The sequence below is a fragment of the Schistocerca serialis genome, chromosome 2 (assembly GCF_023864345.2).
Source record: "Schistocerca serialis cubense isolate TAMUIC-IGC-003099 chromosome 2, iqSchSeri2.2, whole genome shotgun sequence".
NCBI lineage: Eukaryota > Metazoa > Arthropoda > Insecta > Orthoptera > Acrididae > Schistocerca > Schistocerca serialis.
The window spans coordinates 547,848,717-547,862,783 of NC_064639.1; the positions used below are offsets into that span (position 1 = coordinate 547,848,717).

The following is a 14,067-nucleotide window of genomic DNA, read 5'->3' on the forward strand; positions in this document are numbered from 1 at the left end:
ATAGGCCCACAAAGCTTCATCAATGCACTTCCAGGATGCAGGAGACAGATGAGAAGGAAGTTCTAAATGCATGAAATACAATTCTTTGGGTATCAGATCCAACCATTGACGTATGAAACGAATTCTCTCCCATACTAATGCAAAACTAGCTCGTTTGTCGATCCTTTTTGCCATTTTAGTATCAAAAATGTGAGAAAATTGAGCAAATTTGGGAACAATACCTTCATCACGGCATCTCAATAAAGCTGCAGGGAAGGAGGGTTGCACACAAATTGTGCTGCATTCTTTAATCTCATGGTCTTTTGTACCCCTGTCGCTGTTGTTTCTGGGAGGGGTGATCCACAACTGACAGTCTGCTTAGGTTGGAAACACCAATCCAACAAGCTTTTTCTAAACACCAACACTTTGTTGCAGTGTTGCAGCCTTTTTTGGCGTGCATAAGGCATATGACACAATTGGCACCATCACATTTTACACACTCTCCATGACGGGCTTAGGAAGCCACCTACTGATTTTTATTTCTCGGTATTTATTGCGTTGATTGTTCAGGATTAGAGTCGACACCTCACTCAGCTACCCACAGGCCCAAGAGAATGGTGCCCCACGAGCCTGTGTATTGAGTATTACGGTCTTCCTTGTCACCATCAATGGGCTAGTGACCTCTTTTGGGCCACTGGTCACCCCTGTTTTATATGTCGACAATTTTTGCATTTTGTACAGCTCCCACTTGGTAACCTCTGCCGAATGCAAGCTGCATGAGTGCCATCTGGCAGGCCTATGCTTAAGCTCTTTCCCGTGGTTTACAGCTGTGTCCTACAAAAATGCAACCCTTGTGTTATGCCATTATACCACGGTCCATCCTGACCAGGAACTCTTCTTTAGCACCTAGCATCTGGTCGTTGTAACCCAGTCCCACACCTTGCGCCTCCTTTTTGATAAAAAAACTGACTTGGCTGCCTGACATTTGTCCCCTGAAGACTAGCTGCATGTGAAAGCTTAACTCTCTCTGCTTCCTTGGCCACACGTCTGGGGGTGTGAATCTTACCCATATTTACTGGGCCCTGGTTTCATTCCAGGTGGACTACGGTTGCCAGATTTATGGCTCAGCTGCTCCTCTCTCTTCAGATTTGGTGGTACCAGCTCTTGGTCTTCTGTGCAATTGCCATTCAACAATTCCCTGATCATCCCATGTATCCCATGCTCTTTACATACAAGGAGTTTCATCATCCTGATTACTGTCCTCGGGTGGGATTACCAGGTGGAGTGTGCCTCGCTTTCCTCTGCCAAGATTCCAGTCTCCCCTCACTGAATCGTTCATGCTGTGTTTCCTTGTGCACTACTCCTTGTATGGTGTCCAGGCCATGGATTAGGACCAATCTCTTCCAAGGTCCAAAAGTCTTAATTGCCCCAATGACCTTTTGGCATTGTTTTCATCCAGCTTTTCCAGGGTGCTACTGTCATTTACAGCAATGGCTCTAAGACTGATCAGCTGATCAGACAGAATATGCTTTTACTTCTCCCGCCAGTATGGAACGCGATTTGCTACCGGGAACATGTAGTGTGTTTATGGCAGAGCTGACAACTGGTAGCAGGCTTTTCAATTTTATTAAATGAGCCTCCCTTGACTATGATTTAATATTTACTGACTGATTGAACATGAGCAGTTTCCAGGCTATTTACGGATGCTGTTCTTGCCACCCTTTGGTGCCCACTGGTCATGATGTTCTCACTGACCTTTGTCGGGCTGCATTACTTACCCACCATTCACTTTGCCAACCCCATGTGCGAATTTGTGAGATCACATGAAATAACTGCTCACTCAGAAATGAACGACGACATCTGGTTATCTACTACCCCACGTAACAAAATCCTCACAATCAAGGAAACTACTGCAGCATGGTGCTCTTCCTCCCACTTCTCCCAGAAGGAATCCACAGACCATTATTGCCTCCACATCAGTCATACCATGTTAACGCATAGTTTGCTTTTGTGTAATGAGCCGCTCCACTATTGCTGTTGTGATGTCTTACAGATAGTATCTCATATCTTGTTGGCATGCCCTCTCTCGGCCTCCGTGCTAAGTATGGACTTGCTTACCCATTACCTCCAGTATTGGTGGATGATTCACAGATGGTTGAACTGGTTCTCAGTTTTTTCCATGAAAGCTGTTTTTATTCTCACTTATAAGGTTTTACTTTACCTCCAGAGCAGGGGCAAGGTCTCTCTCCTGCTGTAACCTTCTCACTTTTACTGCTCTGAATCTCCCGACTGGATCAGATGGACCACTCTTGGATCGAGGGAATGGATACCTTACTGTTTTGTCCCTTAGCTCCCCCCCCCCTTTCTCTCTCTCTCTCTCTCTCTCTCTCTCTCTCTCCAATCCACCAACCAATTCTTAACTTTTCCATGGTAAGCAATGTGCTTCGGGAAGATCTAATTAAAAAATTGTGGTGTCTGTACTGGAAAGCCATCACATGTTTTGGATAATAGACAAATTGGGTCATAAAGAGCTCCATTTTTACCAAAGAAGTTTCACAAGCACCTGTATTTTTAAGAACTCTAGTGCTTCCAATTCTTCCTTTCTGTTGTTTCATCTTCCTTTATTTTCATTTTGTTTATTTTGCACAGTTCCAGCTGCTAAAAGCCTGAACCTGTCAGAAAATGTGCTTATAATTCAGTCATCCCTACCAAGATATTCAAGTACTAGTTTTTTTAATGGTTATTATGGCCAGCATTATACTTTTGTTACCTCAGAAGCGAAATTGTACTTTGTTAAGTATGTTTTATCTATTCACATAAAAGAAGAGATAGAAAGATGAGAATTGGAGAACAGCAAGTAGTTTTTAATATTTTCTATATTACGATTCCATAATAGGGCCACAATTTTTGCTTGCTTTAGGTACTCAGAAAAAAATGCCCATATCCAAAGACTTTTCCATTATGTTTGTTAATGGAGTTTGTATGCTCTATATGCAAGTATTCCAAGCACCTTGGCAAGTCATCTAAGCCTGCTAAATACTTGTTTTTAAATTTTTGAACTGTCTTTCTGACTTCTTGCTCTGTAGTGGAATACATCATCAGTTTGCTGGCTACATAAAATTCGTTTTGCATGCTACACAAGATTAAGGAAAATTTTGTTGCAGCTTTACTGCAACACCCAAAAAATATAGTTGTAAACTGTACCCTTTTGTATATGAGTAGCATTTTCATCAGAAGTTGATAAATGCTAATATTTCAGAATGTAAATATTTGTAGCTTGTTGCCATGTGTGCCCCATTGAAATGGTTTGGTCAAAACCCAATATTAGCTGCTGTGTACAGGGAATGACTATGAGTTTTTGTAAAACTCAGTACTAGCCTTTGGCCAGTTAAAGCAAAAGTCAGTAAACGCAAACTGTGTTCTGCTTCTGAGAGGCCTGAAAGAAGAATAACAATGTGAGATGCCAATAAAAATGTATTAAATAACTGTCAGTAATAATCTGAGAGAGGTGCCAGCAGGAAAAAAGAACATAAACTGTAGGCAAGCACTTGCTTTCAGAACCAACAACAGAAAAAGAGTAGGCCATTAAACTACAAAATGGAAGTTAATGCAAGTGATTCAGAAAATGTTACATGTAACTAAGTCTACAGGAGTTAGAAGTCCAGCTCGAGAGTGAAAGCGTCCAAAAACTCCAACAAGAACAAGAAAACGCCAACTACTGCTTGTTCATATTGAGTAGCAGACGTATCAGTGAACCCAAAAGTCTTAGGAAGCAAAGAATGCAGAGCAGTGATCTCACTTACAGTGATATCAAAACTTTTCATTGTCATGTGAATATTTTAAACAAAACAGACAGGACAAATTATTGCTAAAAAAACACAGGAACATGAAGAAAGAAGCATAGAGATAAAAAACCATTTTAATAAAGTACAGCATAAGGAACATTTCAAGCAACATCAGGGAAGTCGAAAGATAGCGTCTAAAATTTGGCCAATAAATTTCATGTTACAGGGAAATTTACCGACTGAAAACAGAGGGGGAGGTCGCAGCACTACCAAAGATAAGGAAGTTACACAAGCTGTAAAGAATGATATCAAAACACACAGGTTTAGAGAGAGCCACTATTCAAGGAAAATGTCCAGAAGAGGTTATTTACCATACGAGCTGAATACAATCAGAATTTGGAAACAGTTCAATAAAAAATGGGAATTGTCTGGCTTCTCTGCTTGCTCTTTATCAAAATGCAAACATATTTTCCATCACTACTTTAATTTGTGCTCAACATGCAGGAAGATTGGTCTACGGAAATTAAAAAAGGAACAAGATCTGGACAAGAAGAATCAATTAATAACAAACCACAGGATGCACAGACTTTATGTATAAAAGTTCTATGCAGTAAAGGAGAGGAGAAAATCCAAATGCGGTTAAAGTACATTTTGATATATAACAGAATCAGCCAATACCAAAGTTCTGCATAGGTGAAGTATTCTAATCAAGACAGGTTTGGGTATATAATTTTTGCATTAGCTTCATTCTTGAGCGCAGACAAAAGAAAATACTGCTTTTTGCACTTAGCTTGAAACAGGAGTACCAAAAGTACATAAACAAGTAGCCTGTGCTTTTTGGGTTTTATCAGCAACTTGAGGCATCCCAGCCAGAAAATGGTCCAAATGAAATTCATTTATTTCCTGACTCCTATACGACTTAAACTAAAAGCCCTTGGCTGCCAAAGACTAGTCGTATGTGTATGAGTTGCATATTTGTGTGTGTGTGTGTGTGTGTGTGTGTGTGTGTGTGTGTGTGTGTGTGTGTTCTTTTTTTTTTTCCTGATGAAGGACTGTTTGGGATGAGAGATTTGTTTGACTGTGCTTTTGTTGTGCCTGCTGAGTCACTCAACATCTCTGCTATATGATGAGTAGCAACTTTCCTTTTCATAATATTGTCCTAAAAAATACAATAATTATATGCATACTAATGACCTTCTTGGAAGAGAGTAGAAAATTTAATAAGCTGGAACATAATTTCCCTATTCATGGTCACAGCTGCATGCCCTCTGACAGTGCGTTGGTAGAGTGGAAAGACTACTGAAAAATGAAGCTATTCTTTTGCCAGCTGCATACTATAAAGCGCTGGAACAACATACATGCTTGCCATAGGTTCTGGAAGTCAGGGAATTTCAAACGCGTCAGAGATATCAGAGAAATATCTGGGAAATTTGGAAAAAAGAAACTGGAAAAGTCTCATTGTATGTCTCAGTAGATGAAATGGTTTATTTACTGAGGTGAGGTGTCATGCAACATCAGTGGCGGGGCGCAGCTGAGTACGTGCACTGCTTCCCTACTCCTTCATTCGTATTGCTTCTCTCCTTCCTGTCACTCCCCTCAGGTTGCAGTCAGTGCTGCCACCACTTCTTGCCACTAGCCTAACAGCTGCTGAAGAGAGGCAGGGAGGTGTGAGGACTGGTTTGTTTGGATCTGATTGTCAGAGACGGCAGACGCAGCAGCCAGAGAAGGCGATCATGTGTGCGTGAGTTGTATCAGAGTGATTGTGTGAATATGTGTGTGCTCTTTTTTTCTGACAAAACCTGTGGCTGAAAATTTAGGTGCAAGAGTGTGATTGGCTTTTCTACGAGGCTGTCTGTGGCTCAGCATTCATCTTTACAGTGAGTTGCTACCTATCCTCATTATTATTTATTCTCAAAGTATTTGAACAAGTTACCTGTTGCATGGCTTGATCACCATAGTCTCATTTCATCAACATGTTGTCTGTGGCTCATGAATAGCTGGCCACAAGAGTGGATTTCCACAACAGACCAAAACCGCAGACTGTTTCTGTGGGTATTTGTAATGGATCGGGCCTGCCGATCTGAAACCATTCAGTTCCCACTAAGTGTACAGACCCTGCCTGTCGGATCTAGTCTCACTGATCTGCCTGCTGGCTAGTTCTGTGGTTTATCCATGGACCCAGGACTGCGGTGCTCCTCAGCAGGCCAGAGGCCATGGGCGATGGATTTCACGAATTGCGACTGTCTCACTGCAAGGATGTTGTACTGTGTGGCTTTTTATAGACGTTTTATTTGTTGTAGTACATTTTGGCACTTCAAAAGTAGTTTATATGGTAGAAAGTATGGATGATAAGAGGAAAATTGTGTCAGTCACTGGCAGTTTGTACACTATGTACTCATTTATTTCTCAGCAGAAAAATCACACAGTACCAGTAAAATAATAGATATAATACAGTGGGTAATAACCTATAATAACGAACATATAGAACCAAAATTTTATTAGTGGTCACCTACTGTGTAGGTGTATACAGTTCTTCCCTGCCTTATACAGTTCTTTCAAGAGGTCTACTTTTTTCTGAGGTTATTTCTGAAATCAGTGAAGGTATTTTAAATCTGTCTTGTGACTCCAAGGAAATGTGTAGTTTTGTCACCAAATGTGTTTTGTTTTATTGAAATAAAATAACATCACTGGTCGTTATGAAGCACACATGGGCTTATTTTCTCCTTCTAGAAACAGTTCATTACAAAACATGTTGATGTTAGTACTTAAGATTTTTGTGTACCATAGCTGGAAAGACAGATTGTCAACTTATGTCTTAATTTTTCCTTGAGATCTCAAAATTTGTCAGGGAAAAATGCTAAAACTTGTCTGGAAATCAGGGAAATATCCGGGAATTTCACTTGGGAAAACGGGTGTCAACCCTGAACATAGCATCATCGAGATACTAAATAAAGTTTGGGAAGAAAAGGATCTCAAGTCCAGTTCACTGAAAGTCCTATGATCAAAACTTGTTCCAAAATAACTGCTCAGCAAGGGACGGTTTTTATAAAAAGTCGAAGAAAAAGGTATTGTTGTCAGTGTTGGACACAGATGATTGAAGTTCTTTAGAGATTGAGGTACAGAAATCCAGAAACTGCTGCCAGGAAACGAGGAAGGCACCCACCTTATATGAGAACAACAAGGACAGCAAGGAAAAGAAAAAGTCTGTCTTGGAACTTATAAGGTGTTTTAACAAACCAGAAGGAGCAGAAGAGTTTTGTACGGACATTATTGAAAGTGGTCAATAGATTTCCAGTTTATTATTGTTATAGCCAGTGTTCTGTTTCGTATCAGTAGCATTTGTTGCTATTTTGCACTTCTGCTTATCAAACATTTACTGGAAAACGTGATATTAAAGTGTTATATTGTAGTATTTTATCATATTTCTTTGCAAAATGAATGATAAAGTAGCTGCTTTGTTGTAATTGTAGATGAAAAAGAAACAGAAAAAAATTGCTTTGAATATGTATATTAACAAAACTTTTAAATTCCATGTTTGCGTTTATTGTATTTGAAAATAACTTTCAAACTTTTTCATATACTCGGATATAAAAAAATGAAATTTTAGAAAAGTCAAGCACACAATCAGAATCATGCCTACAAAAGTGGTGTAGATGTTAAATTGTCTCTTTTTTTTACATAATTAGTAGTTTGGTATGATACTTTACAAAATGTGTTTCCTGCAAACTTTACGTTTTTGTGTTTATTGACTTCTGAGAAAATGCCACTCATATATTTCATAACTGTGATAGTGTAGGAGTTCGTGGCTTAGTGTAGTGCTTTTGCAAGGAACTGAAGTATTTATTTTTCTTTCCTACTGCATCTGCTGTGGCTAAATGTGTCTCGGAAATTAGTTTGAACAATGTGCACTATTTAGAGAATGGGAAAACTGCATTTTTTATGCACTTTAACCGAAGGTTGGGTTTGCAAATACTCTTGAAAAAGTATGTATTTCTGGTTCAGAGAACATTCTCTCATAAACCTGAAATTTTGTGGGATTTTCGCTGCCTCCCTTTTGGTTTGTTATCTGGCAGTAATTGTCTGAGAAGCAAAAATCTGCTTACCACGTTTCACTTTTTCCTGCTGCTATCTTTTAGTACATGGTGTAAGACTGATGTTGTATTTTTGTTTACACTTGTGGCAGTGTTTACTTTCCTGCTATGCCAGATGTGTTCAGAATATTTAGGAAGTTTTTACCAATTTTATTTTTAACACTTGCGTTTATGTTTATATCTACATCTAAGATTGTCAGTTTAGGAAATTGATACCGACCAAGACGGAAGTAAATTCGTTGTAAAAGGTACCGACATTGTCACTGGGTGGTCTTGTATACACATAAAGTAATTAATTTTTGGTTGATATCAATCTCCTGCTTTCTATTTAGTAGCTGACACTTTTCACTAGTTATAATCAGATCCTGCCTATCTTTAAAATGTGCACTATTTATGATACAGATGTACAGTCCACCACCCTTTATGGTAATTCTACAGTAGCAGCTCATCCTTTCATGTGGTGGTAATGCTACTTGGTGTACTTCAGCATCACTACATCAGTACTTTGTAATGCATACTACTGTGCTGTTGAAAGGCTGTAATTCAGCTTCAAGGCGCCATATTTCTTGTAGTCTTTGTCCTTACAATTTTTATTTATTTTTTTTTCATGTTACTGATGAGTGAACCCTCCAATGTAGTACATTCTATCTTCTGTGTACCTGTTCCTGAAATCCCTATACGGGTTGAAACACTTTTTAGACAGGGGAACCTTTTATTGTGATCTATTATGAAGAGTTAAAGCTGTGAGATGTAAATTGGTCTTGATTTTATTTGCCACTTATCTCTGAATTCCATTTGTACACAAAAATGATGTTCCTGATTATGACAAGGATGTTGATGCATGTACAAATGTTTTGAGACTATGAATATTTTCCAAAAAGTATGACGACTGTTGATCCCTTCATGACTACTTCTCTTACAGGATCTTCTCGATAATGAAGTGTGTGTTGGAAAAGACACGAAATTCTGGTTGAATGTTTTCCTCGGGTCTGAGTTGTAACTTACCATTTCCCAGCTGCCTGGGATATCCAACAGAAGCTGAAGAACTTATTCCAAGGATGGCTCGAGAGCCAGTCATCTTGAATGTTTATGACATGGTAAGAATGTGTAGACTTGTTTCTTAAATTATAACCAATAAGAAAAAAATCATTATTTATTTGTATTTTCTCCTACCAGTCACTTTTATTTGTTTTGTGTTTAATTTAACATAAACACATTTCAAGGATATCCTGCCCATCTTTACGTGTTGTGCGTACAGAAAATTATTGCTTAAAAATAAATTGTCTTAAACTAAATTAACATAGAACTTTTTGTTTACTGTTCACTGCTGGAGGGGTATTTGGAGGGAGGGGCAGTGGTTGGCTAGAAACTGATGTCCAGTGATGTCTTCTGCCAGTGTGGAACTCACTCTCATTGTTTATTTATTATCATGGACAGCACAGCCTCTGTGTGGTGGAGATAGTTTTGCATCAGTTCTTATGTTGCAAATTTGTGTGATACATTTTTTTATATGACAGTTATTCACCCTCAGTACACTTGCGGAGCTGTTGTGTAACATTACACTATTGTACTATTTATTTTGTCATTGTTTTTGGACATAACTCACTGCACAAATGTTTCTATATACATGTAAACTCTGTACACTTAATAAAATATGGCAGTCTTGTTACATGTGAATGAGTGTAGACTATTGCATTTTACAGTGATTTTTGCTATACTGTCAGTCTGGTGGTCCCGTGTTTTACATTGGCACATCTTAAATCTGTTCCATTAGATTAGGCTTAAAACTGCTGAAGAATTTGGAGTTTTTTTAACTCTGTTATCACATTAAGAATATTCTCTCCATATTTTGTATTATGAATGAACACTTCCATTTCTTCTGTGATATTCATTCTTTAACTTTTTCTGAGTTTGTGCAAAATTTCAAGATTATTTTCAATTTTGAAAGGATGGTCTGTGTCTTTAATATATGTTGCTACCACTAATTTGTTACATTTATCCAGTTTGTTGCAGTCTGTATGGTTTCTAAATTGAGTTCTGAAATTTCTGCCTGTTTGGCCTGTAGGGCAGTTTTATCTCAAATGAAACAGGTCAAGAGTGAACTATTGTAAAGTTTGCTGAAATATATATATGTTGAAGTTCCACATGATACCTCTTCAAAACTACAATATTTTGGTTTTCTGATGATTTGTTAAAGTGTTACAGACCACTATAAATTGAAAAATTGTAATAAAGAAACAAAAAGTGATAGCAATCTGATTTTTTTTAATAAACTGTGAACATTTTTGACTTATTGTGACTTTCAAAATTATGTTTTGAAAATAAAAATAGTCACAGGATGCTAACTGTCTTGAGAAATGATAAAGTGGAAGTACTGCTAACTGTCAGCTTTGACATTAACACATGAAATTGTTAAACTGTCAAAATATTTGAACATAAATTGTTTTGAAATTATTTTCTCCAAAACCCCTCTTAAATGTTATGAAAATTTCATGGTATGTTAGTTGGTCATTGTACTCAAGGAATTTAACAATCAGTACTTGTCTGTACAAAATTTGAGAAATTTTTTAGGTAGACCTAGCTCTACTTCAAAGATCAAAAAACCATGGACATTTTAAATTGACCACTGATTTTAAGTAAGTGTCGTGCAAAACTGGTATTTCTGAATCAAAATATTTATTTACAACATTATAAGTGGCAAAACAATTTATAATTATGTTTGAAAGCATATTATAACAAAAATGAGGTACATAGAATATTTATGCCACATTTTCTTTTTATGGTGTTATTCACAAATTATTATTGTCTTCTGCCATGTTTTTACTTCTTTGTGACTTTCCATGAAATCTTCTCATTGACTTTGTATAGCCGAGCTGAATTTGCACACGGGCAGTGAGAATCTGACAAGAGCAGTATTTGGAAATGAGAACTGCACACGGATCTTATGATGATGGCCATGTGAAAGCACTAGCAGGAGCATGAGGTGTTGTATCTTGCAGCTCATGAGAGACACTTATTATCTGTGTCACCCACCACTGATTGTCCTGCTCACAACAAAATAAATAGCTCGCTACAAAGTCTTCTGATGTATACTGTGGTCTCTGCATTGCACACACAATAACAGGATGCGTTTCATGGAGAACCATTCTTGCAATGTATGTGCCACTCTGGGATGCAATCCAGTAGTGACTTGATTGAATTCCTACCACAGGCTTCATAGCAGACCACTCTTCTCTCTTTTGTAAACAGAATTCCCTTAATTTACTTTCACTTAGAATTAAGACTCTCATGTTTGTTACTAGTGTGGATATGGTGTGTACAACTCTAGTAGCATCTCTTAAAGCATCAACAGCTTCATGCTAGAGATTAAATCTTGATGTCTACAGAGACCTATACCAATTTTTTCTCTTAATTCCTGTACTACACAGTTGACCAAGCTCTTAAAGCTGAAAGCAGTTTTTAAAATACACATGCTAAGGAAATGCATTGCCTCTAGATGCTTTGTTGTTGTTGTTGTTGTTCTTGTTGTTGTTGCCATCGTCGTCTTCAGTGCAGAGATTGGTTTGGTGCAGTTCTCCATGCTACTCTGTCCTGTGCAAGCTTCTTCATCTCCAAGTAACATCCTTTGGAATCTGCTTAGTTTATTCATCTCTTGGTCTCCCTCTACGATTTTTACTCTCCACACTGCCCTCCAATACTAAATTGATGATTCCTCGATGCCTCAGAACATGTCAAATCAACCAATCCCTTCTTCTAGTTAAGTTGTGCTGCAAATTCCTCTTCTCCCCAATTCTATTCAGTACCTCCTCATTAGTTACGTGATTTACCTACCTAATCTTCACCATTCTTCTGTAGCACCACATTTCAAAAGCGTCTATTCTCTTCTTGTCTAAACTATATATCGTCCATGTTTCACTTCCATACATGGCTACACTCCATACAAATGCGTTCAGAAAAGACTTCCTGACACTTAAATCTATACTTGATGTTAACAAATTTCTCTTCTTCATAAACACTTTCCTTGCCATTGTCAGACAACATTTTATATCCTCTCTACCTCGACCATCATCAGTCATTTTGCTCCCCAAATAGCAAAACTCATCTACTACTTTAAGTGTCTCATTTCCTAATCTTAATTCCCCCAGCATCAGCTGATGTAATTCGACTACATTCCGTTATCCTCATGTTGCTTTTGTTGATGTTCATCTTATATCCTCCTTTCAAGACACTGCCCATTCTGTTCAACTGCTCTTCCCGATCCTTTGCTGCCTCTGACAGAATTACGATGTCATCAGCAAACTTCAAGGTTTCTATTTCTTCTCCGTGGATTTTAGTTCCTACTCTGAATTTTTCATTTGTTTCCTTTACTGCTTGCTCAGTACACAGATTGAATAACATTGGAGATAGGCTACAACCCTGTCTCACTCCCTTCCCAACCACTGCTTCCCTTTCATGCCCCTCGACTCTTATAACTGACATCTGGTTTCTGTACAGATTTAAATAGTCTTTTGCGCCCTTTATTTTACCCCTGTCACCTTCAGAATTTGAAAGAGAGCATTCCATTCAACATTGTCAAAAGCCTTCTCCAAGTCTACAAATGCTAGAAATAAAGGTTTACCTCTCCTTAATCTATTTCCTAAGATAAGTCTTAGGAACAGTATTGCCTCACGTGTTCCAACATTTCTACGGAATCCAAACTGATCCTCCCCAAGGTCAGCTTCTACCAGTTTTTCTATTCGCCTATAAATAATTTGTGTTGGTATTTTGCAGCCATGACTTATTAAACTGATAATTCAGTAATTTTCACACCTGTCAACACCTTTTTTCTGTGGGATTGGAATTGTTATATTCTTCTTGAAGTCTGAGGGTATTTCGTCTGTCTCATACATCTCGCTCACCAGATGGTAGAGTTTTGTCAGGGCTGACTCTCCTAAGGCTATCAGTAGTTCTAATGGAATGTTGTTTACTCCCAGGGATTTGTTTCAACTTAGGTCTTTCAGTGCCCTGTCAAATTCTTTACGCAGTATCATATCTCCCATTTCATCTTCATGTATGCACTCTTCTATTTCCATAATATTGCCCTCAAGTACATCGCCCTTGTATAGACCTTGTATATACTCCTTCCACCTTTTTGCTTTCCATTCTTTGTTTAGAACTGGTTTTCCATCTGAGCTCTTAATATTCTTACAAGTGGTTCTCTTTCCTCCAAAGATGTCTTTAATTGCCATTTAGGCAATGTCTATCTTATCCCTATAATTATATGCCTCTCCCTCCTTACATTTGTCCCATAGCCATCCCTGCTTAGCCATTTTGCACTTCCAGCCGATCTCATTTTTGAGACTTTTGTATTCCATTTTGCCTGCTTCATTTACTGCATATTTATATTTATCCTTTCATCAATTGAATCTTCTGCTACCCAAGGATTTCTACTAGCCCTTGTCTTTCTACCTACTTAATCCTCTGCTGCATTCACTAATTCATCTCTCAAAGCTATCCATCCTTCTTCTGCTGTATTTCTTCCCCCATTCTTGTCAGGCATTCACTCTCTCTGAAACTCTGTACAACCTCCAGTTCTTTCAGTTTATCCAGGTCCCATCTCATTAAATTCCCATCTTTTTGCAGTTTCTTCAGTTTTAATCTACAGTTCATAACCAGTAGATTGTGGTCAGAGTCCACATCTGCCCCTGGAAATGTCTTACAGTTTAAAACCTGGTTCCTAAATCTCTTTATTACCATTATATAATCTACCTGATACCTTTCAATGTCTCCAGGCATCTTCCATGTATATAACCTTCTTTCATAATTCTTAAACCAAGTGTTAGCTATGATTAAGTTATGCTCTGTGCAAAATTCTGCCAGGCCACTTCCACTTTCATTCCTACCCCCTTTCAATATTCACCTTCTACTTTTCCTTCTCTTCCTTTTCCTACCATCGAATACCAATCCCCCATGACTATTAAATTTTCATCTCACTTCAGTGTCTGAATAATTTCTTCTATCTCATCATGTATTTCTTCAATCTCTTCAACATCTGCAGAGCTAGTTAGCATATAAACTTGTACTACTGTGGTAGGTGTGGGATTTGTGTCTTATCTTGGCTACTGTAATGCGTTCACTATGCTGTTCGTAGTAGCTTACCCACTCTCCTATTTTTTTATTCATTATTAAACGTACTCCTGCATTACCCCTATTTGATTTTGTATTTATTACTC

At 38.1% G+C, this 14,067-nt stretch overlaps 1 protein-coding gene across 2 annotated transcripts in view; it reads left to right on the forward strand.

Moving 5' to 3' along the window:
• The window catches only part of LOC126457533 (deubiquitinase DESI2), a 124,010-nt gene that overhangs the window by 62,629 nt on the left and 47,314 nt on the right, over positions 1-14,067 (forward strand). For both annotated transcript variants that reach the window (XM_050093889.1, XM_050093888.1), the window contains exon 2: positions 8,778-8,952. In XM_050093889.1, coding sequence (XP_049949846.1) covers positions 8,830-8,952 — 123 coding nt within the window. In that variant the 5' untranslated portion in view covers positions 8,778-8,829. The remainder of the gene's footprint in view (positions 1-8,777; positions 8,953-14,067) is intronic.